Source organism: Xylocopa sonorina, chromosome 1, assembly GCF_050948175.1.
Source record: "Xylocopa sonorina isolate GNS202 chromosome 1, iyXylSono1_principal, whole genome shotgun sequence".
Lineage (NCBI taxonomy): Eukaryota > Metazoa > Arthropoda > Insecta > Hymenoptera > Apidae > Xylocopa > Xylocopa sonorina.
The window spans coordinates 3263396-3290310 of NC_135193.1; the positions used below are offsets into that span (position 1 = coordinate 3263396).

General features: G+C 44.9%; 1 protein-coding gene across 6 annotated transcripts in view; it reads right to left on the bottom strand.

Annotated features, from left to right (window-relative positions):
- Window positions 1-26915, bottom strand: part of Sk (small conductance calcium-activated potassium channel) — a 183084-nt gene that overhangs the window by 30223 nt on the left and 125946 nt on the right. For all 6 annotated transcript variants that reach the window (XM_076897410.1, XM_076897403.1, XM_076897386.1 and 3 more), the window contains one exon: window positions 15378-15785. In XM_076897410.1, the coding sequence (XP_076753525.1) occupies window positions 15378-15785 (408 nt within the window). The remainder of the gene's footprint in view (window positions 1-15377; window positions 15786-26915) is intronic.

A 26915-nucleotide genomic window follows, 5' to 3' on the forward strand; every position in this document is an offset into this window, starting at 1 on the left:
AACGAAGGAAAGAACGGGATTTTTGAAAATATCGAAGAGGTCCTCGAGTGTCACGAGACGTGTGCATACCACCGTGTGTAACGCAATTTGTGAACGGGTCGCAGAAATGCACAGGCACAAAGGGTTACTGTCGTATTGCACATGTTGCGTTGCGCGTTTAAGCGCAACCGCGTCGCACGCCTCGAGACGCTCGCTGCTTCCTCTTTAATTGGTCAACCCCTGTCGGTGATTCGAGGGTGGTTGCCGAGGCGAACGACGAAGCGATAATTAATTAGATCGGTTCTGCATTTACTCGGTTAGTAAGTTGCGAATTGTTCTGTGCAGCTATGAAACCAAACTTCGATAGATCGCTCGATGTAATTAACCCCTTTTTGGCTTTCTTAAATTGGACAAATTTGCTGCTCATGCTGATGCAAAGCTATCTTGTTAATCGGTTAATATTAGTTTTGGTGGGAATTTAGTCGAGTAAAGAGTGGAAGAGCCTTTCAGTTTAATCTGAGGGTTGTAAATGGGGGTGCTTTTATGTGTGCTGAAAATTTTTAGTGACATTATTAATAAATTTACATATATACTTTTTACTTGATAGAATGTTTAGTGTAGTTACGAGAGCAGATATCGTATAGTAATTGCTACATTCGTAATACACATTTCGTTGGGCAGCAAATAAAAGACGAAATATTATATGAAAGTGGGATGCAAGTAGAAATGAACAGCGCGTTATCGGACGTATTTAATAATTGATATGACGCGAACCGTATTTCCTCGTTACTCGACATACTTCCGTCGCTTGAAAAACTGGCTGGACGAAGCTTTACTTAAAGCTTTAACGTGCGTATTTTCAACTAATGAAATCCGTTATCCCTTCTAATAATTTGCGTGGGAACGACACGGAGGACAACACGAAACATCGACTCGTCCCGCAAGTATCGCGAATAATTCACCTGTTACGGTTACACATCCTAGTTTCACAATGTTCGGTGGCCATTTCGAAACATGGTAAAAATGTGGGGATTCGTTCATCAGTTCCCGTCATTCATTTCGACGAGGTTATCCGTTGCACCTTACGGACACGAGTGGCGACGACGGTGACATGTCCGCAGGATTTTTTTCGAGCCGCGACAACCAGTCGGGTGAAATATGATCACGAGGGAAACGGCGCGAACAGTTTCGCCCCGGAAACGTAACGCCACGCCAGGAATTAAGGGGCGGAGGGTGTCGAATTTGGTGATTTAGCGAGCCAGAATTTACGCTCACCGTTTGATTTCGAAGCCAGTAGAGAAACAGAACGTGATCGCTGTACTAAACTGTTCGAACTCTCTTCTCCTCTCTGCCAAAAGTAACGAAAAACTGCGACTCGTAACGTTGGATTATAAAAAATACTTAAACTACCGGTATTGTTCCCGCGAACCGAGCGTTGAACGAATCCAGCATTCGCAATACGTTACTTCCCGAACGAATCACGTAAAAAGGGGTTGCGAATAGGGTTGCATTTTTTAATACCACGGCGCGCTTTGTCGCTTTAAACACAAAAGAGCCGCGCGGACGTAGCCGAAAAATCGAGATTTACGACCTGTCGGGCGCGTGCATCGCATATTTTGGAAATCGATTTCCTGTAACAATAGCGGCGGAGGCCACAAAGAAAAAAATAATTCGGTTCCCGGCGCGGTGGGAAAATACAACCGGGTTAGAATAATATTTCATCGCGGACACGCTTCGCCGCCGTTTTATCAAAATTTCCCCATAATCTCGCTACTGTTTGATGTCTCGCAATAATAACGATCGTTATTATCTGAAACGCGATACTGTTCCACGAATTTTTTTCGCCCCATCGGTTTTATTAACTCTCCGCGACGATATAACCAAGCGGAAATTCGAGGAAGTGCTCTTCGTAGAGAAGCCTCCTCCTCTCCTTCCTCCGGAAAATGTTCGGGAATGAATGCAGACGGTAACGAGCCGCGTGGTGCACTCGATAGAGATGTAAGTGACGCCGGGTGCATCTGAGCTGTTCGCGAAATTAATTATCAGAAACGCGGGGAAGATGGATGAAACGGCTCGCGAGCTGTTTATTATATAAGGAGCCACCTTTGTCGACGATATCGCCGCGCGATTGATCGTGGAAGGGCTCCGTCGTGAGGCCTCGTTACGTCTAAATAATTTCCCGCGGGGCTTCAATTCGAATCAAAGGATCGTGTTTCGTCTTCTCGTGTCGAGGTACGTGTCTCTCGAACGTATTAACGTTGTTCCAGTCGAACTGCGAGAGACTCGAAGAAACTATCCTGATTCTGTGGGGAAAAAATAGATCAGATATATCGTAACGTTCAGAAATCTTCTATCACGAACGACTGGTACACTTTTTATATTTAATCCAAGATATCTTTTTCTAAATTAAAATTCCACTGATGTATGTTATAATATGCGACGTTATTTATTTAGGTTAATGTAGTTTTCTACAATACTACTTGTTTCGAGCGTATCGTATAACCAGTTCGTTTGATAACCAATTGATGAAGAGAGGGATCCGTTGCACCGATGCGGAGAACAATTTTCCGGAAGCGCCAAAGGGCGAGGAAGGAAAAGGGGCTGCGTCAAAGTAGATACATGCAAATAAAAACGCGCGCGGCTCCTCGAAGGCATTCTGCGTGGAAAAAAGCCAGATATTTTGCTTGCGTTCTTTGATCGCCTCGCGAGCAGAGTAAACGCCTACTGGAAGGCTCCTTCGGCGAGGAATTTTCCGGTAGAAACTTCGTTACACGGAGACAATGAAAGTGGATGCGAACGAAGCGAAGACACGGAAGAAACTGCACGCTACCGCGTTCATTCTATGAATTTTCATTAATGAACTTCTTCAAACATCAAACAGGAGCTTTTGATCAACCCTTTATTAACTTTTCGTGCGGAGTAAACACGTTGTTCGTTCACCGCGGAATTTTGCTGCGGCAGATTTTTTCCGCGATACCACCGACTGCGAAATTACCACGAACTTTATTATAATACATTAACGGTTGTACAAACAGTCAATTTTAATATAAAAAATATAATCCGCTAAGAAATTTCACTAAATTCAGAGTAGAGGACTGGACGAGTAAACAGGAAAAATTCAGCGACCAAAAATCGTGAGACACGAGGAGACGGTCCTCCACTCGTCCCAAAAAAACCAGACACCATTTCTACGCGAATGGATCGCCCTGCACAGTCGAATGGGCTCGCGTTTCCGGCAGAGGTTGACGACGCAGCAGCTGTCCAAGATCAGCCGGCGAAATTTACGGCTGCAAGAAGCTTTATCGGCCGACGGGACTAAATCTTGTCCGATGAGTGCGGCGGTTCGAGGACACGAACTTGGACGCGATAAGAAAGCGTTTCCTGGCTGATTCCCTCGTGGATCGTTTCACCGTTTCTTCGGGACGCAACTACGGACGCGACTTCGTGTCGATTCACTGGAACTTATTCCATTCGAGAAGGAGGATGGAATACTTTCGCGAGGACGCACGGAAGTAACGAATGACTGGCTAGGGTCTCGATGGATGGAGGTCGGTTCGAGGAACTCGACGAAGAAGCTCGCGAGGGGTAACTTTGAAGATCCTGAGACGCGGCATTGTTCTTTAATAAATTGACGAATGTAACATGGCTAGACGGGGCGGGGCTATTAGCGTGCAATGCGGAGGAACAATTCCGAGGAGGCCAGACCGGTATTAAGTTTACAGTAGTTTGAGGTTAAAGGAGGTTTGAGGGCTTTGGCAAGTCCTGGTTCCGTATTGTGCGCAACGGTACCGTCTGCCTTGTTCTGGGAGCACCGGCTGTTCGAGTTAGCAAGTTATTTTAATTGTAGATGCGAGCGTAGCCGGTAAATTAATTGATGCTCGAATGCAAGGATCAGTTGTTAAACAGATCGCTCGGGAGGGTGGAATATAATGGTGCAGCGGAAGGGTGAACGGTGGCAGAGTCTTAGAAATGCAAAGAGGATTTGAAAATTATAAATGATTGGAATCTTACCTTCGTGTAAAAATCTTAATACGGATTTCAAAAAAAAATTGCGAACGATAAAATCGAAAGAAAAGCCTGCCAGAAATGGTTCGCGCGAGCCACTCCTATTGGCAGAGCGCGGTCTGCGGAACAGCTGATGGAAATCGGGCTTTAAATTGCAAGCGGTCCGCCCCGAAATTGCATCGGAATCGAAACGGACCCCGGTGCTTTCTGAATTCTTCGATCCTCCGCCAAGGGAGGCGGCCGCCCCGGCGTTTCATCCCTCCGCCTCTTTCTCTGCTGACCGTGCAACGCGCGACGAAACGAAATCGTAAATTGCCGATAGCCTAGCGGAGCTTTCGCGGCAGTGCGGCCCGTTTTGAATTACAAAACAGAACGCGAAGTAATCGGGGTGGCGATCGCTCGTTCGAGCCGTTCGAGATCTGCGTTCCGAGGCTGGGCACCCACGAGTCGGTGCTGGACACCCACGTGTAACGCGTCGATGCATCGCGGCTGAATGGAAGGGTCTGATTCCACTGATCGAACTGCATCTCTCTCCCTTTCTCCCTCTCTCTCTCTATCTCTCTCTCCCTCCCTCACCCTTGTTAATTCAGTTTAACGGCATTCTCTCGTTATCGTTTGGAATCATTTTTATTTTGATTCTTCAAGTTTCTTTCTATGGCTCGAAACGAATCGAGAGGGTGGTTCCGTAGAATTCTCTAACGCCATTGCGGTACCGCGCTATCGTTTTCATATCGCGCTTTGGAAATACCATTGTCTACTCTGTTTATTCATTACGACCATTAAGAAATATTAACGACCCACTGACGCACCGAATTGCAGTCGTTTCTCTCGCAAGAACGCCAACTACAACTTTGCTACTCTGTTTTATCTCCACCCCTATTTTTTTTTAGCTGGGACAACGATTACGCCGATAAAAAGGTTTCAAATAATGGTCCAATGGTCGATGCAGATTTCTAGTCACCGCGTTGGATTCTCGAGCGGTATTAGGGGCTTCAAATTTATATGAAATTAAATCAAATCATTAGCAATTTAGATTCTCCGACCTCAACGGGTTATCTGTTTTCATTCGAATGGTGTTCTAGCTTATTTCAGATTAAACTCAGAGCTTGTTTTCAATCGTAGAATTGCTTTGATGGCGAATTTAAAAATTTCAGATGAAATTTTCAAAATATATTATCTCCTTAAGGCATTTGCCAGCATATCCCAGAAAACGTTCGAAGAAATGAAGAAATTATTTAGAGAAGCTTAGAGAAGATAAGACGGGTTATAGATAAAACATGTTCAAAAGTAGAACAGCGGATAGGAGAGAAAAAGAGCAAACTTCTCGAGACAAATATTGATCTCCACGTCGCGTGATCGAGAGGAGCCCTTCTTCTATTTGCTTCTCACTCGTTGCTTTTCTTATTAACGCGAATCGCGTCCCGCTACCGAGTCTCCACGCGAACCCTTTTTTCCCCCGCGCGTTCGCGAACTTAGCCTCCTCTAATTAAATTTCCATACCCGACTTAAGGTTAATAGTGATTAGGTTCACAAACTTTTTGACACCTCCAATTTCGATGGTAAACATTTGCGAAGCCAAGCCTTCCATCATCGTTGACACAAGAATCTCTTCTCATGAATAGAAAACATTTCCGTGGCGAGCGTGCGACGCTCTCCGTTCTCTCGTCCCGTTTTTAAATTTTTACGTTCTTTTTGGCACAAAAAGTACATTTCCTTGGGAAATATTTGCAACTCTCCATCCCCTGCACGCAAACAATTCTTCCTGTTGAATACTCTGAATATTCACCGTGCCGTTTGTTCAAAAAACAATTCTTCTCGATGGAACAATCGAAAATTTTTATTTCCTCCACCTTCCGTTCAAAAGTTAACGAGTCTACGCGAATCTCCACGTTATAATTAATTCTGAAAATTCTGCGCGCGTCAGTCGACCATCGTCGTCCTTAAATCTTTCTCGGGAGCATACTTCGTCGAAGAATATTCGCAACTTTTTTCTATTCCCCTTTCTTCGGGAAGTTCGCGACCCACCTCCTCTTCGGATATCACCGCGCCTGAATTTTCTTTTATTCGCGTCACGGTTCGCGGGAGAAAGGCAAGAAAAAGCCTGGAGCCTTCTTATCCCGCGTACGCTTTGGATACTTTGGGCTCCCGCGACCGACGCTGAGGCACTTCGGGCGTCGCGCGGCCTTCCTCCAGCCACACAGACGACGACCGTGTCGTTGTATAGGCTTTCCGCGTTATGCAAGGATTAGGATCGTCGGATTCCCTTGTAACGGCGCGATAAAAATGGGTCAGAACGCTTTTACGCTGGCTTCTGATACGGATTAAAGAGCAGACGCGCGATGCAGCCATCGTCTTGGTCTCGCATTTTTGCGGCTATCTCGGTAGAACCGTCGTGTTCGGCAGTCGAGTCTTCGATCGTTAACCGAAAATATAAACGAGGGTCGCAGAAACTCTTTCGTCGAATTAAATTAGAAGAAAGAGATTAGAGAAACAGCGGCCATCGCCTAATTACTTCGAGGCGAGGGTTTACGATCGAGCGCCAGGGGATGATGAAAGAGGGGAAGATCGCCGCGAAGAATACCCGGAATCTAATGGCGAGCGTCAGCCATAAAAACGGCTGACCTGAAAACGACGTCGGTTTGATGGATTCTTGTGTCCTCTTAGCCGAGTTCACGCTCGGTCCAGCCTTTAGCAGCTCATTTAACGGTCGAAGGGTTGGGACGCGTCGATTTTTACGAGGCCTCGCTGTACTCGTACCATTGGATAAAAACGTTATAGGTGAGATCACTTAATTCTCCTCTGCTGTTCGACAAAAAGATCGCATACTCGAAGATTTGTGAGTCGAAAAATCTTTTCTATTCAATTTCAATTCTATTCGTCGCGTGCCAAGAGGAATCACTTCGCGAAGGGTCGAAGCCAGCGTTACAGTTCCCGTCGTGATCCCTTTCGCAAACTATGCACGTACGCATACATGTTCGAACAATACAACGTTACATCTCCGTGCTAGCATCTCCGCATAGTGACCCGTTCGTTACGGCTTGTGTACCCAGATCACGACCGATATATTCATACGAACGTATCCATAGACGACGCGTGGACCCAATTCCTCGAGTCCGCCGTCAGAAACGCCAAGATCGATCCCGTAAATTACGTCGAGCCGCGTCTTACGAGTCGCCTCGAAATTAACAGCCATAATCACCCTAATTGACGGTGTCCTGCCCAGAAGACTGTTAACAATGCCCGGTATGAATAGCCCCACCTGGCCAGGCGTCAGCATTATCGTCCTATGGTTGTTTGCACGGCGCTCTAACGTCGTGGGGGATTTCGTCCAGGATGCGTCCTGAATTCAGGATCAAAGCTAATGGATTCCGGTTACTTCGCGGGCTACGCTTTGCGGTCTTGATTGGATTTTACGGAGACACGCCGCGGAGAAGGCCGAAACGGCCGTCTTTGAAACGGTCCCCATCGACGGGGTTGCTTGGGTTAACCCCTTTTTAAACGATGGACAGCGGTTCTCGTGTCGAAGTTCAAAATTTCCATAAATATTGTTATTTTAGCGCGAGCTATTGTTACGTACGTTGATTCTTGTTTCAATTACTGTTTTTTAAACATCCATGTAATAAACATATCCGGTACAGTGGAATATATAACTGAACAGGAACATGCTAATGGTCTTATTATATTCGAGATTAATGGAATATCGCAGCAGTCGGAACGAATAGTTTCGTTATGCATACTCGTAGAACGCCACGGAAGAGATAATGAGCCGAGCCGCAAGCGAACTCGATTTAAATTAAAATTAACGAGGCAAAAAATCATCCGATTTTTAAATCCCTCGTTCGTTACACGGGCCATGATTACACAATCCTTGAGACCACTTTTTATCCGCATTTACTTTCCATAAAGTTCCCTATATTAAATTATCCTCGACTCTGCGATCTTGATCCATCGATCATCCATCTCCACGATACACCCAGTCGTTACATCAAGATAGACGCGCGAATTAAAAATAAAAGTAAAAAATCTCCTACGTCAGACGATTAATTTCAACCGATTCCCAAAAGGCGATACCAGGAATCACAGCAATCTCTACCAATACTGTTACATCGCTTCCAAGAAAAAGAAGAAATGTGTAACGCGAAGGCTGCCAAATGTTAAATCACACGAGGGACCGAAAGTTACGACGACGCGGGACAAACAAGCGACGGAGCGCGTTTCGTCGCAAGAATAAAGGGTGCGTGGAAATCGTGGTCGTTGTAAAGGGCTGCGACGGCTCCTGCCGCTGAAAAATCGCCGGTGACCAGTGGAAACGAAGAGAAAATCGTCTAGCGAGAGCCGGTGGGCGCGATCCTGGCGCCAGAGGGTGGCTTCCAGGGGGTGTCGCACACGCCAGCGAGCATGAACTAGATACTTAAAACCAGCTACGCCCCGTTCGTCATTGGCAGACGGCCAATGATACGTGCCGCATGTGACCGCCACCAATCTACCGTGGTTATCGCGTGGAATCTCGCGTAATAATATGCGCCGCGGTTACTTTCGGCCTTCGAGCCGAATTTACCAGCAATCGCGCGGTTGCAAGGCGGAAGAATTTGTCGCTAATCAATCTTGTGGCGAGAGTCGAGGAGTAGACGAGTTTTTGCTGAATTTGAGGATCACTGGATGAACAGTATTCGTACCTTTTTCGAGTTTCTCTAAGGATTATTCATTTCACCAGTGCCAATAATTTTTGGGGGTTGAAAGTTCCTGATATTTTTTTCTTTTTTTTGGTATTGCGAAGTTCTGTTTGAGGTAAAAATTGTTTCGAACAGCGTGATATTTTACTGGAATTTTAAATAACATTTTGATTTACTCTAAGAGGGTGTCTGCATAGAATTTTAATACACACGTGCCAACCCCGCGGAGTTAGTCCGACTATTTTTGCTTCGCGAAGCTTATCGAGCTCGACAAGCTCCGCGGAGCTTGAAATCGATTTGCATTTCAGCTGCGCCGCAAAAAGGTGATCTTATTTTCACCGGCGATGTTAAAATGGCGGGCGACAACAAAACAGACTGTATTTTTACACGCGCCAGCCCGTCCGTCGATAAATGTCACGCGGGTCCCCCGCCGCGAAAATAAAGGGGGTTGGAAAAGTTGTCTGAAATTTTCAAGCTCGATCAACTCGAAATCATCTCGCGTCCCTCTCTCTTCGTTTCATCTCCCATATGCATAAACCGTTCGAACTCGCGTCTGATATCGGCGTAACTCGCTCGAAGTCGAATTCATAACGCGGCGCAAACAGCCGACCGAGAGATTTATCGCTGGCGAATATTGACTTCGCTTCGTTTTGTCGTTACCGGTCGCCAAGAAACGGGACGCTCGTCTAAGCAATTCTAAAGAGAACAAATAAGTCGACCGATCGACCGATGTGTCGCGAGCGTTCGCACAACCGTGCTTATTATTCCATACGAGAAGTTCTTCTGGTCGTTCGACTCGTTTGAAGTTCTTTAGGGAACAGGCGAAGAAGAGTAAATCGACTAATTCGATTTTTCGCCAGTGTTCTTCTCTATTTTCGAGGTTTTCAGCTGGCATCCAACTCTACTTAGTGGTCTAAGGCGATTATGACTAAGCGGATACTGATGCAACTAAGAACGCTGGGACATCTGAAAATGCTCGGATAATTGAAAGTAGGTAATCGAATGAACTGTGATTAAGTTGAGTATTCTTAAGCTATCGAGACGTTGTAGGAAGAATTTTTAATCGAAGGTTCCTAGAGGAGAGTCTGATTTATGACACTCTTCAGCCACCCATCGTTCTCCATTTATAGGCGTATTAACTTTGGTGTCTTCTTTCTTAAGACAAGACGCAAACAAATTCGCGATAAGTGTCGAAAAATGTCAATGGACAGTCGAACTGCGACTTGGACAACTTCGAACATCGTGTAGATTCGAATCTCCCAGAGCAACACTCTTCCTAAGCGACAGTAGTTACCTGTGGTGCAATTAACGAGCAAACGGCTCGTCTCAGCGGCGGTTTAAACAGCGTGAAACATTAATCTTCGTACCGCGGGACGTTTAAGCTGCTCGACTTTTGTTAATTGCCGAGCACGTCGCGTTTGTTCCGCGACGTGCACGCGTAACGCGTCGCACGCGTCCCGTTCGCGAAAAACGCGCTAGCGGGACAACCACTTCCATTGAATTACTTCGCAGCAATTAGCTCGATCCGGATGTTTCCTGCCACCGCGTTCTTCCAGTTCGCTTGCGCGATTTTTCTTCACCCTGTCGCCCCTACTGTTTCGTCCCGTGTCAACGTCAGTTTTCGACTGCGACGTTAAAGGTGTTAAGGGTGCAGCGAGTCGAGGGGGTTGGTTCTCTCGTTCCGCCTTTAATTGAGCCATTTTCGCGAGGGCCACTCAAATGTCACGCGACAATTCTTTTCTGATATTTCAGAAAAGCATCGAATAATTTCTGAACACTGTTGTACGAATCTTTGTCTATAGATTTGTGCGATTTTCGAGAAAAAGCAATTTACAACTCCCGTTTACCAACCTCATAGAAGCTCGCAAGTAGTTTCTCGAGTTGGACAGAGCGAGGTTTTATAACATACTAATCTATTCGATCTCGTGAGGCTTCCTCTGAGACGACCCAACGACTGACAAGTTCCACTTCGTAATAACATTAGCCAGCTGTCATAATTATGGCAGTGTTAAACGAATTAGGGAGGTGAAACAGTCCTCGAGTTTGAAGAACGTCGACGGAATTAGGCGAAGAGGCTTCTAAGCAGGGACGAGGTGCTTTGCGCGAGAAATTATAGCGAATATACATTTAGACATTCCTAGCGACGAAGAGAGCCAACGTTAAAGCCGCATTTGAATATCGACATCCACGGCTCTGTTGTTCTAAGTATCGGCTTATCGGACACGTTGTATCGTTCGGAACAATTGCAGTTATCCAATTGCCGTGTTCAACTACAACGTTCCACGGAACGCAAACCACCGCGGACAAAGATAGTTCACGTGACACCGATCCCTGCTGGATACAAACAATTAATGAGTCCGTTTGTGTGCAAACGGAAATGCTTCGAGTGCCAGCAACGAAAAGAGAACGCGAATTGTTTAACCGCGAAGAGGACAAGGAGGAGCGCGAGTTATAACGAAACGAGAGTTCGGATCCAAACGTTTTGACGAGGACGAAATTTGCACGGAAACTCCGTCGATCAACGAACCGAATGGAAGAGGAGAAGCTGGCAGCAATTTTTCAAAGCCGCACCACATTCATTTCCGGATCGTCCGCTCGCTCGCGAATCATCCCCCGCCGCGCAGACACGTCGAGTCCGCGCAGGGGATGCTCAGCTGGTCACGATTTCAATTCTCGACGAAGGAAGGAATCCTGAGGCCCTCCCCTCCGTGGCATCGACGAACAACAACGCTTGGTCCAACTTCCGGGACGCAGCAGCGACGCCCGTGCAATCTTCACGGGCAAAGAACGATGATGCATCGCCTGTTTCTTTGTCGCCTGGCAGATTCGTTCCAACGTTCCTCGGATGCATTTAGGACGCCACCGCGGCGGGTGACAATTGCTTCGAACGCATCGCGCGAAACGGTCCGCGGAATTGTTAAATAGAGATTGATTACCAACAGTTGGAGGACAAATTGGGGCGGAAGAAATTAATGGTCGCGGTTTTTATTTGTTAGGGAAGTTCCTCCAAAGTGTTTCGGGTTTTGCAGCCTCGTAGCCATAAGTTGAAAACGAATAGTCCTGTTCAGAAGGTGAAACGGTGGTTTGCATAAATCTTACTGTAAAAGTCGCGGTGCCTCGTAGATTCCTGTTCGTGGTGGAGATTTATGGGTTTCGGTTTTAGAAGTTTGGGTTAATAATTCTTTTTGGTTAGAAGTTTTTACGTCTTCATAACGTATGCATAGATTGACAGTCGTATAATACTTTCTTCGTACGCGTGGAATATATGAAATACGCATGTACGATTGATGGAAAAGTATCCACCCAAATTTGTACGATCTCCGTTTCCATTTTCTACGAACATGGTACGTGCGAATGAAACTGTGCGTGCGCATGCATACGCGTAAGAACAGTGTCACCGTGGGGAGAGCAATGCATAAGAAACGAGATACCCGGTGCTCGCCTTGACTGTTCCATTTTCGAAATTTCCTCTCGGACGGGTTCCTGATGGGTCGCGTCCCGGCATTTTCAAGTCGACGGGCGCGCACGGTGTAAATTTTTGAATTCTTCCACGAGCTTTGCTTGTTGCCAGACGAATCTGATAACCGGGTGCGAACAAGCGTAAATATCTCTGCAGCTCCCCTTGGAAACCGGGCCGTTCAGCGTCTACGGGGTGAGATTTTATTTACGAGGGTGCACGCTATTGGCGTAACAACGTGGAAAAATTCTTAGCCAAACGTGCGTTCGTCTTCCACTGTTGTACACTCTCGACAAAGTTGTTTAAAAAAATCATCGATCATTTATCAGCGCCTGTATCACTGAGATTCGAGGAGTTTTCTTTAAAGAATACGTAACACGTTTCTTTTTTATGAAACTTTCGTGATATTTCTCAATTTACGAACGATCGAGAATGATTTCGATAAGCAAGGACTGACACAGATCCTGTAATGACTTCGAAAACACCCGGTAGAAGGGATAGCCGTGTCGATCAGGCTTTCCTTGAAATGCACGATTTGGCCCAGAATCCCGGCTGAGAGAAAGGGAGCAATCGAATGCATCCAATGGCCTTCTTTCCCAAGCTAGCGGCCGCGCACCAGGGTATTTCGCTCCCTCCCGATACACCAATATTGTTAATCTATTCGTTGCTTCTTGGCACCGGATCAGACGAGAGACTGCCACGGTCAACAGCGTAATTCACTCGTCAACTGTGTCGCGCTACGCTCACGCTACATTTAATCCGACGACGTCGACGACGTTCTCAGGGATGATTAGAAGAAGAACAGGAATGTTGTTTACGGCTGTTTCGACGAGGGAGGAGGATTCGAGCGTTTGAAAAAAATTCGTCGAACGAACGGAACGATAATTCATGCCGAACGCGGACCCGCAGGATCCTCGAGCGTGCACTTCCTGTCGTTGTCGTGTGCACTCGGTTCGATACCAACGCATGGATGATTTATTGTATTACGCAGCAACGTGATTCGCGAATCAAGAGAGTTTTTTTCTAAGCACTCTCTTACGTTACAGGATGTAATTTTATGATCGTAAAGATTCCTCTATCGTTTCCTGATTCCACGAAAACATATTTTCCATAATGGACATTTATCAATTCTTTACATGGTTTGCAAAGTGCATATCTTCACAAAATTGGTAATATTCGTTCGCATGACGTCGGGGCCCGTAAATATCGTAGCGGAAATTTATTATTCAACGCTATGAAAATGAACCGTGGACCGCGATCAATGGGCGCCCCGTTAGAAATTGTGATCGCGAACGATTTGATATTCAAGTGACCAAGGCAACCGATTCGTTTCCAGTGCGATAAATTTCCGGAACGCAACCGCAACTCGGAAGCAACTGCACGCGTACAGAAAGTCGAAATTACAAATCGAATGGGGAAGGTTTCCGAGCGATTCGTCGATTTCGCGTCGGTTAAAAAACAAAGTCCTGGCGAGTAACAGGAATCGCGGCCCGGAAGCGCCGTGCGGTTCCATCGCGTTTCTGTCCATCAATTTCGCATTGTTTCCGGAGGAGAAGAGGCGCACGTGTTCCACGGTTCAAGAACCGCGGCAACTTTCTGAACGATCCGATATTATTCCCAACGTATACTCTAAATGGAGCGACTCGAGGCGACCGTGTACCTAATATTCCACTCCTTCCCGCGTCTTACTGTTCCGTGTTACTCCGAAATTATCATAGAAAGTACATCGCCCCAGCCCATTACCATGCGAATCGCGCCACCACCAGTCACCCATATTTCTTTCCGTTTTAAAATGCCTCGTCGTTTGTGTACCCGAGAACGAACCAAATTTACGTCAGCATCATCCCCCGTTAACCCTTTGGACGATTATTTGTATAATTCCAAGATAAAAGGAAAGAAATTCTGTTAGACGTAAAGGATGGGTGTTTGGGTGTAATTGGCAAGGTGTAATGGACGTTGATCACGGTTTTACTTTGTTTCGAGAACTGAAAGCGATGTCGTTGCGAGTCCAAGCAAAACTTGCTGGATTGGGTGTATAAAGTTTGCCAGTAGAAGTATTAATATATTACCTAGACGAAGTTTCTCTTACTTTGTTTTAGTTTACAGAGTTGTTCAATGAACACAAGCGTCTCCCTTCTACTTGTATAAAGATCATTGAATCAATTTTGGAAATTTCTTTGATCCATGTATGGCAAGATTATACGTAAAAGTCAGTATCTTGATAGTTTAGTAAATTCAAGATGGACCAAAACACAGCCAAACACCAAAGGAAATGACACGAGGCCGCGAAGCAGGCTTTCGTTAACATCGCGATAAATGCAGCGCATTAGCGGAACAAAGTGACATATTAAAAAATAATTGGTAATCGAGGAGCGCAGATAAGAGCCGCGTCAAAGCAAGCACCTGCTCGAGAACGCGCGTTGCATCCACGATGGATCCTCACCGGTCGCGCTCGTTAATCCCGTCGAGGGGAGGGGCTTGACTTTGAAAAGTTTCGCTCGAATTTGCATAAAAAACGCGTCAGCTCTCGGCGCCCGACTAACGACACAAATTGATCGCGGACTCGGCCTGCTGGATCAATTAAAAAGTTGCCAAGGAAGCTGGGGGTAACCGAGCTGGTTGCGTTCGCGAAATTTCACGCCACAGGGGGATGAAAACCGTCCTCCATGTTGGTATTAATCCCCAATACCCCACAAAAATTGCACGCGTCTAAACTTTCACGATTTTTCTATAATTTCCTACGATCTATTTTACTACCAATTTGCGGGAAATTAATTCGAATCTATACATGGTACACGACGAGGCAACCTATTTGAAGTCAAACACCCCACGTTACATTCGACGTGTAATCAAGAATCATCAACAGATCCCTTTAAAAACTCATTATACAACTGAAGAAATAATAAAATCTCAGTACAAATCTATCAATCTCTCGCAGTTATCTTTAATTAACAAATATCCCACACGACATCCACATCGCGTCTCATTAATTCGAATCTATACGTGATACACGAAAATTACACCCGACAACAAGATGCAACCTACTTAAAGTCGAACATCCCACGTGTAATCAAGAATCATTAACACATCCCCCTAAAAAACCATTATACAACTGAAGAAATAATAAAATCTCAGTTACAAGAAGCTATCTACCAATTTATCAATCTCTCCTAGTTATCTTTAATTAACAAATATCCCGTATCACGCCTCGAACCCATCAACTTGTACCTGACCTACCAGACGAAAAAACGATCGACACTCACCTTGGTGTAGACACCGGCGCTGGACAGTTCGTTCTCGATGACCATCACGATGATGCCGAACATGCCCATGACCAGCGCGTAATCGCTGATCCGTTTCCGCTTCTCGAAGAGGGCCTTCCGTCTGCCCAGCCGGTAGCCGACGTTCGGTTTGTGCTTCGAGCCAGGCCCGATGCTACCGGACGGGCCCTTCACCTGCCCGCCAGCGGCCAGCACGCGGTCGTCCACGTACCGTGGATACTCCGTGTGGACGCCGACCAGGGCGATACCGGCGTCCTCGCCGGTACCGGTAGCACCGCCGCTACCGCACCCGGCACTACCGCCGCCGCCGCCCACGCCGCCCCCACCGGCCACGCCGCCGCTGTTCTTCATCGCCCCCGGGATCGAGAGTGTCGACACTGGCTTCCGTAGCTGGAACAACGAAGATCGAGCGTCGGTTAAACGCCGGTTGCTACCACTTCGAGGCCTTGAACGACGATGATCTCGCGCGGTGGATAGGAGCAGGATACTGGGGGACGATTCTATATCAGGAGGGGTTTTATCAGGTGCTTGCGGTAAGTAGAGCCGTTCGGTTCGACTGTTTGGGGATGATGAGAATTGGTTTCAGGGTGCTTTACGCGGCTGTAGGGTGGGCTTGATTGCCCACGTCGGGAGAGTTAAGTGATCGTGAAACGGAGGAATAGAGGGTCCGTGATTTATTTCTGCGTGGGTTCTGATTATTAATATAATGCGAATCGTAAAGAGTAATGTGGTTTTTGATTGGTTTGATTGTTTTTTTAAGTGTTTTTGTGCTTCTGAAGGTATTGTGGAGAGACAATTTGGTAGGATGTTTTGAGTATTTTGCGGGAAGGAGGAGTTTGTGTTAGATTGCGGGGGTGGCTAACAAATGGAGGAAAATCGTCGTCAGATGGGGATTCGACACGTCGATTCCATGTCGGAGATAATGTTCCGCGAAAATGGGGATCGTGGTGAAAGGGGCGCGCTGTTTCGATGCCGTCAAACCGAACGGAGCCTTTCTAGGTTAATGCCACGAGGGCTCGTCCGAGTGGAGGAGTAAAGTAGCGATGGCTCGGAAGAAACGTGTATGCCGGCGAAGTGTTCGTCGCAGGAAGCGTTTAAAAAGCGCGAGCTGAGACTCTGAGTTTAACGAAGGTATAAAACACTTGAGAGAAGTGGGTGGCCTCTGCGAAATCGTTTGAAATGTGAAATCGAGCTTCGCCTCCATTATTCCACCTAATTAACCGCGTCTTGTATAATATCGAAGCCAGCCTTTCCTGTCTGCAATTTTAAGCTATGTCGTTGTATTCTATCCCCAATTAATTACAATTATTATGAAAATGATTAGCACAGAGTTACAATTTTCCGTCTTACCTATCTTCTAAACTACTAAAATTTTATATTTCTACCTCGCGAGTAAGAAACAGCCATAAATTCTGCTCACGTAGCTCGCGAATGCCTGCTAAAACCGGATATAGCAATTTCTTTAACAGCGTCCCAGCGAAAAGATACGCAGAGCAATGAATCGAAGAACCGTGGGCGACCTTCGCGCGGATCGCAGCTACCCGGTGTTATTACCTAATAAAACGTTTAGTTATTCGGCGCTTTCATCGAGCCATCGAAAATTTGCACGGTCAGGTGCCAGTAAAACGCCAAGTGGCCATAAACAGGCGTCCCCGTTATCGCGTTATTTTATTCGCGAACCAAACGGGACGGTCTCTGGCGTTTTCGATTCTCACCCCTTAACAACCCTCGGGGCAGGCGAGAAACGCCAGAACGGAACAGAACGGGCCATTTCACGCGCAAATTCGGCACGCGAGGAACCGTTCGCCTGCGCTTGAGAAACGCAAGCGGGACCACGGAAGCGGAGTTCACGGAGGGTGGAATTTTCGCAGTCGTCGAAATAAAGAAACAGAAACGTTTGGGAACGACGCGCGCGAGCGTTCCTCGATCCGAATCGAGCGGAAATCCGGTCAAGGAGACGCCAGCGACGATCGGCGTTGGTACGCGTGTCCCGTGGAATCTCGATTGGTGACGATCGATCCCCTGTTTACCGCGCTCCGTTGAGTTCAGCAGTGAACGGAATTTGGAGCGAAAGCCAACGATTCGAATGAACAATGGCTTCGTTTCGAGAATATATACCGTGTAGCTACGGAAAATATTGTTGAATCGTATATATTAATATTATTAATGTGAAAATGTAATTTGAACAATTTTTTAGGGAAGCGTTAATAAAGGGTGGGTGATGGAAGCTTCAGTTGATGCTTCGAAAAGCATTATTTTTTAATATATCGAAGCATTTTGTGTTTGTTTCATTAAAACATAATAGTTGCTCCATTCTGACTATTCGATCGTTACGTCTACAATATGTGGATATAAAAGTGACAGAAATAGGGGTAGATTTGCGAACGTAGCATTAAATTTTCTGCAGTCAAACACTCCACCCCAATTAATATAATAAATAGAGAACACCGTCGCGCGACTTTACCAAAATACGTAACGCAGTAAATTAACGGTTGACTTTAATTGAACCAATTGCTCTCGCAACGGCGAACTGCGGACGAAATCACTGGCCGCGTCGTACGCGGGGCGCTCAGCGCTTCCGTTCTCCACGTTTCGTCCGCGCGAATTAATCTCGTCGCCCGTTTGTTCCAGCGAGGTTTGCGCGTTTTTCTCCGCCCCGCTTCGAAAACCGTCTCCTGCCAGCCCCTGTCGCCTTTTGTGCTTATTGTGCGAACGGCGCGAGCGACGAAAGGCAACGGCACGCGTGCCGCCGTTTAGCTGCTGCCTTTTATCGACGCGAGCAGACAACGGGGCCGACGAAAATACCGTGGCGCGAGCTATCGTTGCGCTTTTGATAGCGCGTGACACCGCGCGCGCACAAAGGAGCCCCTCGTGATAACGAACGCTGAAACACGAGTTCCCATTCGAGGGACTCGAGCGACAAAGACCCGTGTGCAGAGGAGTAAATTACGCAACTGGGTGGAGGAGCACGTGCGCGAGCGCGAAATAATCGCGGTGAACGTTATTTAACAGATGATGGATGACGGGTACCATTGGTGTGTCATCGAGTGACGCTTATATTTGTCGATACGACACGAGGCAAGGATGGTTCTGACGATGAGATGTGACTCACTGACGGACCATCCTAGTCGTACTGTTCGACACGTTGAACACTGTCGTGTGTTGGACTTCGAGGATCTGAGGACCAACGGAATCACAGACAGATCGACTCGTGACGCCAATAGAGAAGAACCGTGGTTAAAGTAGTGAAAATCTAGAACGTTGCCTAACTACCCTTAATACGAGCCAAAAGGAAGGGACAGAAGTTGAAAATTACACATCGATGGATAGTACGTACGATTTAAAATAGAAACGGAGAACTCTGGATGCGTTTGTCTCTGTCGACTGTTTAACGTAGACGATAGAGACGAAGAACGACGAAAGAGATACCATAATGGCGTCATCGATCCATCGATGGACGCACGAGACAGAACGAGACGAGCAAACGCTCGACATAATTCTTTGGATCGGTCTTATCGTTCGTCGCGGATGATGGACGAAGGGTGGCGAAGGATGTACGCCGCGGGGCGTGTAAATGTTTCGTCGGGAGCCGCAATCTGACACGACGCGGTCGCCGGGGGATGGAGATACGCTCGTGGAAACGTGGCGGTGAAACGTGGAGCCAAAAAGAAAAAAAGAAAAAAAAAAGCGCGCGACGTATTGTGCGGAGGTAAATGGAGAATGAAGAATAGACGGATTTGCAGGTATGAATCGCGCCTACGTACACGGTGAATAGAAGTATAGCGGTGTACGAGGCACGTGAATACACGCGAGCGTATATCAGGGAGAAAAAGGAAAGAGGGTAGGTACTTTATGGTGCTTCCTTTAACTACGTAACGAAACCGTGGAATGGTGCACGCTATTTGTTTGAAGATCGAATGTTTATTCGAAATGATCCATCGCGATGGCGATCGTGACGAGCTTTGGATACGTTGGCTAGAAAAATCTATTTCTAGTCGGTAACGAGACGAAGGTAGCACTGTTCTGACTGACGGATAATGGATAGAACCGTAGAGACGCACGACGGATCGGGGGGAAAATAAAAGCGAGATATACCATCCCTGAATCCGGGGATTAAGGGAACAAAAAGTGAATATAATACGACAAAGCATGGATACTCTCGGAGCGATACAGAGGGATTAAAAGAATATGAGAAAATATAGATAAGAGGGGGGAATGAAAATAAGTATAAAGAGAAAGAGAGAATGGAAGAGAAGGACGGGGAGACCACCCCCCTCGTTATACGAGGATGGACGCGAAACGAATGATCTCGCGCGAAGAGAAATATACGAATTAAAACGAGAGGTGAATTAAAATTCATGCGATAAAATGATATTCACCGGGTTCGTACAGTGAAATGAAATAAATTATATCTATTACGGCTGATGAGAAAAAAGAACGGGGAAATACTTATGGGAGTAAATAGGTGCTCGGCAATTCAGATTTCACGTGCGCACAATGCAGCCTTCGTGCTCGACGAGTAAATCCAAGCTAAACGCACGGCTGGCAGAGCTAAAAACTTAATTCCCGGTGATGAATTTTCATTCCGAAATTAGCGCAGCAGCCGGCGGAGCCACTTAAACGTGCCTCGTCCCACGCCATCCCCTCGTCGCTGTCTCTTCCACCTTAACGAACGGAAGATGCAGTTGCAACTGCATCAACCGCGCCGCGGGAACGCGACTTCATTTGTCTCGAAGAATACAAGCCAAGCGTCTTCCCATTTGGCTCTTCGATTAAATCCACCCTCGAGGATCGCCCAGAGCCGCGCGAAACGAGCAGAGCGGCGATCCTTGGGTCGAAATTTCTTTTTGCTGGTGACAACGACCGCGTTTCATGGCCAAGAATTACGAGAAAACTGCTCGCGCGGTGATGGAAAACATCTTTCCGTCCACTGGCGTTTCGTTTCGAGTGATAACCGCGCGATGTAACTGGGACACAGTGTGCCGGATGCCAAATCTAGGTGGACGAAATTAATAACTTCTGCGCTAGAGGCACTACCCCATATCTCGTATCCCATAAATAACTGCTTGTCATCTTGTTATATCAATATGAAATGATCGTACACGCTTCTCGCCTTTTTCATAAAATACCTCGACATCTTCCGCGATAATAAAGAAACATAGAAGATGAAGCAAATTTTGGGAAAGCCGTATACGATCTATGAACTTCCTAACTCTCTCAATTCGCATGATAATATATTTTTCGTACACTGTACAGTAATCTAAGATTGCGATTATCAGTGAGCATAGAACATGAAATGTGAAAATTGATATAACAAAAATTCCTCTTGGATAATTAACATTGTAAGACTGGAAAACTAGCGTAAAATTAGTAATAATTGATATGTGATAGTATCATATTGAGGAATATATGTATACGAGTATGTACGAGTGTTGGAATATTATAAAAATTAATTAACAATTGTATGTAAAAGAAATAACTGATTAATCAGTGAACCATGGTGACAAGTACCTTGCCACTGCACCAGAGGTGGGGGTGTGTACCGAGCGGAACGCGCTGGACACTCGCGCAGCGCAGCGCAGCGCAGCTGTGCGCAGTCATCCGCGATCACTTGACAGTGCTACCTCGGCGCGCTAACTGTCATACCGCACGCTAACTATGACACCGCGTTCTGTCAATTAACCGAGATCTAACTAGCTTTGCTAACTTTAATTACTATCTAATGATTAAAACACTTCTTTACATTGGCTAATACAATATTTAATTGGTAGAAGAACTAATATTTATTAAAATTAAATAATTTATACGGACTTTTCTAAGATCTTTAAAGACTTTAATTAATTTTAACATCGAAATTAAATTTCATTAATTTTACCATACCTTATAATTATTAACTGAACTTAATTATTGTAATATTAGCTTGATTATTCGGATATTTTAAAACTATTCTCGATTTTAATGGAGTTTAACTAATTTTAATACTGAAATGAAATTTTTTAAATTAATTTTCAACGAAGAATCGTTTACGATTGCGGACTACCTGCTTGTCTGGTCTTTGCGAACTACCCCTTCGCTCGGGTGACACTACCATTGAACTGCAAACGTACTCAGTGTGGAGTTTGAGATGGATCACGGTGTAATATCAGTGAGTACATCTGATTTCTCTCAAAATTGCTAAGCTGGGTCCCTGCGTAGTCACCTCCGCGTGGTGGGCCTGGGTCCTTGGTAACGTTTTCGAGAGATTGCGCTCTCGAAAACGATATCATGCTAAGGACTACGCACGTAGATTTAAGTACAGATGTAAACTCGACACTAGAAATATCAGAGCATTTAAACTGATTGCCTTTTGCAACTTGTAGATTCTCAGTAACTTTCTATGTAGATCTCATAGAGTCATTTTTGACAATTTTCTAGTTTTCTATCAATTAAAATTTTCTTTCAACTCTTTATTTGTTACTCTTTGCTTTTCGTTTCGACTATTAATTCTTTTTAACTAAACGATCTTTCTACTTTGTATGAGAGAGGTTATAATACTTTTATTGCAGGTACTTCTAGTGTCGAGTTAGTAAAATTTTAATTGTATTGTTAATTGTATTAAGTTAATTAGTTAGACTGTAGTTTAAGTTAAGTTAAGTTAAGTTAAGTTAAGCTTAGGTTCTCGCCGATGGATCGCCGATGGATCGCCGATGGATCGCCGTTGGATCGCCGCTGGAGCGCCGAGGGATTTTAATTATTGATATTTTAATATGTTTTGTATATTTTATATGTATGTAATTATATGTATGTAATACCCCTATTCCCTTCTTCTCCTTTATAATAAAATTGTAAAGGAATACATTTTCTTATCCAAAGTGAGAAACAGCCACTTCCCCGATCCGTTACCGCTTATCTATCAAAGTAGAACTAATTCTTCTCTCATAAATCGGTTCGCGTTTAGTCCGTACCGATGAAAATGCGTTACATACTCCCTTGAGCATTCTTATTTTCTGCTGCGTGGAATCGCTTCACGTAGTTTTCTTTTTTCTTTCTTCTTTATTCGTTCGAGATTCCGTCTTCCATCGCCACGCAGTGAAACAGACGAGACTCAATCAAACTGATGTGGTTTTCGGTGCCCATTGAGATTTCGCAGCCCTTGTCGATTGGTACGCCCGTTGGGTACTCGACCTGGGTATAGGTTTAGTACATTGGACGCGCTCATCGCGGGTTCGTTCCGAGTAGCTCCTACCCCGTGTCGCTGGGGTCTTCGGACCTGCTGTAAGACGACTTGGGGCGGTCTACGGAGTTCGTTCTTGTCGGTGGGCAATGCGTCCTAATGCTAAGCCTCGCTGAGATTTTGATGGTACCCGCATTCACCATTGGGGAGAGCGTGGTTTCGACAGTTTCAACGTAAGACGTGGCATAACTTGCTCGCGATTCGCGTCGGGTACGGTTCGCGCTAGTGACTAGTGCTGGACCATCGGGGTAGAATGCTCTCGCAAGTATCTAACGCAGTTTCATTGGTACTTGTTCGTTTCGGTCGCGCCGCGAATTTTATTCAGTATATTTCTTAGCTTAACTTTAGTTTAACTTGATTTTGTTTCCATTTTTACTAAGATTCTTATCAATTTTTCTCACAACAGAATTATAAAATTTAGTATATCGTATCGTAGACCCTATTGTGTTGAAACACTTGAATTTTATCAAAGTGTGAGTAGAGTCATCTTAGAAATTTCACTTTGGGTAAGACAGTGGCATTCCTCATCATCCCTTTCGCAAAGTCCATACTGCAATCTCTAAAATCTATGTAAAGAGAATGTATTATGGATTCCGGTGTTTTGACATTTAGAAGTAGAATCAGTTCTCGGTACCTTCCGTACCGAGGACACATAGATGTAATGGAGGGTGGATGGGATTAGGGAAATTAGGGATGGGTCCCTGCGTAGTCACCTCCGCGTGGTGGGCCTGGGCCCTTGGTAACGTTTTCGAGAGATTGCGCTCTCGAAAACGATATCATGCTAAGGACTACGCACGTAGACTTAAGTACAGATGTAAACTCGACATTAGAAATATCAGAGCATTTAAACTGATTGCCTTTTGCAACTTGTAGATTCTCAGTAACTTTCTATGTAGATCTCATAGAGTCATTTTTTAAATTTGCTATAGTTTTCCATGAATTAGAATTTTCTTTCAACTATTTATTCGTTACTCTTAGCTTTTCTTTTCGAGTATTTTTTCTTTTTAATTTAACCATCATTCTACTTTGTTTGAATGAAATTAAGATACCTTTATTGCTGGTAGTTCTAGTGTCGAGTTAGTAAACTTTTAATTGGATTGTTAATTGTATTAAATTAATTGGTTATACTGTTGTTTAAGTTAAGTTAAGCTTAGGTTCTCGCCGATGGATCGCCGATGGAGCGCCGATGGAGCGCCGTTGGATCGCCGTTGGAGCGCCGAGGGATTTTAATTATTGATATTTTAATATGATTTGTATATTTTATATGTATGTAATTATATGTATGTAATTCCCTTGTTCCCTTATCCACCTTTGTAATAAAATTGTGAAGGAATACATTTTCTTATTCGGAGTGAGAAACAGCCATTTCTATGATCGCGTTTAGTCAGTACTGATAAACACGCGTGACATACTCCCTAGAGCATTCTAAGTTTGTACTACGTGAAATCGCTTCACGTAGTTTTCTTTTTCTCTATTCCATTGCCACGCAACGAGACAGTTGGTACTCGATCAAACTGATGTAGTTTTCGTTGTCCATCGAGATTTTGCAGCTCTGGTCGAATACGCTCGAGGTACTCGAACAGAGTATGGGCTTAGCACAGTGGACGTACCTCTTGATGAGGAGTCCACTTGCTAAGCCTTGCTAAGATCTCGATGGTACCCGCATTCACCATTGGGGAGATCGTGGTATCAACTGTTTCGACGTAAGACGTGGCATAATTTGTTCGCGATTCGCGTCTGGTATGATTCACTTAGTGGCTAATGCCAAACCATCGGGTTAGAATGCTCTCGCGAGAATCTAACGCATGTTTTTCGGTACTTGCTCGTTTTGCTCGCGTCGTGATTTACTTCTTTCTTCAAATTAGTCTCATTTCTTAACTTTGATTTAACTTAATTTCATTCGAACTTTAACTAAGAGTCATCATCTTAAATATCGTACCGTAGAACACTTTAATTTTTCTAAAGTGCAAGTAGAGTCATCTTAGAAATTTTACTTTGGGTAAGATCATGGCATTCCTCGTCATCCCTTTCGTAAAGTCCATACTGCAATTTCTGAAATCTATGTTAAATTTTGGAAAATGTCTTATGGATTCCGGTTTTAAATTCACAAGTAGAGTCAGTCCTCGGTACCTTCTGTACCGAGAACACACAGATGTAATGGAGGGAGGATGGGATTAGGGAAATTAGGGATGGGTCCCTGCGTAGTCACCTCCACGGGGTGGGCCTGGCTCCTTGGTAACGTTTTCAAGAGATTGCGCTCTGGAAAACGATATCAAGCTAAGGACTACGCACGTAGTCTTAAGTACAGATGTAAATTCAATATTAGAACTACAAAAGCATTTAAACTGATTGTCTTATACATTAATTTTTAGAATTTTCTATAACGGTGCATTAACTTAAATTTACTTCTCACTTTTCATTTTCTATTCTTTGCTTTCCCTTTCGGGTATTTTTACTTTTTCGCACAACTATCATTCTACTTTGTTCGCATGAAATCAAAAGACTTTTATTGCGAGTAGTTCTAATGTTGAGTTAGTTGAAAAATTTGTACTGGATTGTAAATTGTGTAGTTAGTTAAGCTACAGTTTAAGTTAAGTTAGGTTTAGATTTTCGCCGTTGGATCGCCGATGGATCGCCGATGGATCGCCGTTGGATCGCCGCTGGAGCGCCGAGGGATTTTAATGATTGATATTTTAATATGTTTTGTATATTCTATATGTATGTAATTTCCTAATATTCCTTTCCTAATATCCCTATCATTAAAGTCCATACTGCAATTTCTAAGATCTATGTTAGACTTTGGAAAATGTATTATGGATTTCGGTTCGTTTAAATGATTAAAGTAGAGTCAGTCCTCGGTACCTTCTGTACCGAGAACACACGAATGTAATGGAGGGTGGATGGGATTAGGGTTGTTTTAGGGATGGGTCCCTGCGTAGTCACCTCCACGGGGTGGGCTTGGCTCCTTGGTAACGTTTTCGAGAGATTGCGCTCTCGAAAACGATATCATGCTAAGGACTACGTGCTTAGATTTAAGTTATTTGTATGATTATTGTATGATTAATTAACCCTTAGTATAAGTTTAGTTAAATTAAGTTAAGTTTAGGTTCTCGCCGCTGGATCGCCGTTGGAGCGCCGTTGGAGCGCCGTTGGATCGCCGTTGGATCGCCGCTGGATCGCCGTGGGATTTTAGTTATAGATATTTCTAAATATTATATATATGTAATTATATATATATCCCCCATGTATGTATTCCCATATGTAATTATATGTATCCCCCATTTATGTATTCGCATATTTAATTATATGTATATATATCCCCTATTCCCTTATCCACCATTGTAATAAAATTGTAAAGAACTACATTTTCTTATCCAAAGTGAGAAGTAGCCACTACTACAGTCCGTTACCGCTCGATCATAAAAATATAACATAATAGCTCTCGCGTTTAGTCGTACTGGTAAACCATTGCGTTACATAGGCGCTGGACCATTCTAATCCAATGCTTCGTAAGTTCGCTTCACGTCGTTTCTTTATTCGCGCGTCGAATTCGCCTTTTATTGCTACGCCGTGAGACAGTCCGGAACTCAATCAAACTGATGTGGTTTTCGGTGCCCATCGCGATTTCGCAGCCCTTGTCGATTGGTACGCCCGTTGGGTACTCGACCTGGGTATAGGTTTAGTACATTGGACGCGCTCATCGCGGGTTCGGATGGAGTAGCTCCTACCCCGGGCCGCTGGGGCCTTCGGGCCTGCTGTAAGACGGTTTGGGGCGGTCTACGAAGTTCGTTCTTGTCGGTGGGCAATGCGTCCTAATGCTAAGCCTCGCTGAGATTTCGATGGTACCCGCATTCACCATTGGGGAGAGCGTGGTTTCGGCTGTTTTGACGTAAGACGTGGGGTATTTGTTCGCGATTCGCGTCGGCTACGGTACGCTAGGTGGCTAGCGCTGAAGCATCGGGTTGGCATGTTCTGGCGAATATGTAACGCAGGATTATCGGTAGTTGTTCGTTTAGATCGCGTCGCGAATTATATTTCAATTCTTAACTTCAAATTAGCTTCTTTTCTGAATTTTAGTTTAACTTGACTTTAATTGTTCCAAAGTGTCAGTAGAGTCACTTTACAAGTTTCGCTTTGAGTTAGGAAGTGGCATTTCTTCCCTTCCCTTCGCGATTCGTAAAGTTTATACTGCAATTTCTAAAATCGATGTTAGATTTTGGAGAATGTATTATGAACACCGGTTTTTAAATTTACAAGTAGAGTCAGTCCTCGGTACCTTCTGTACCGAGAACACATGAATGTAATGG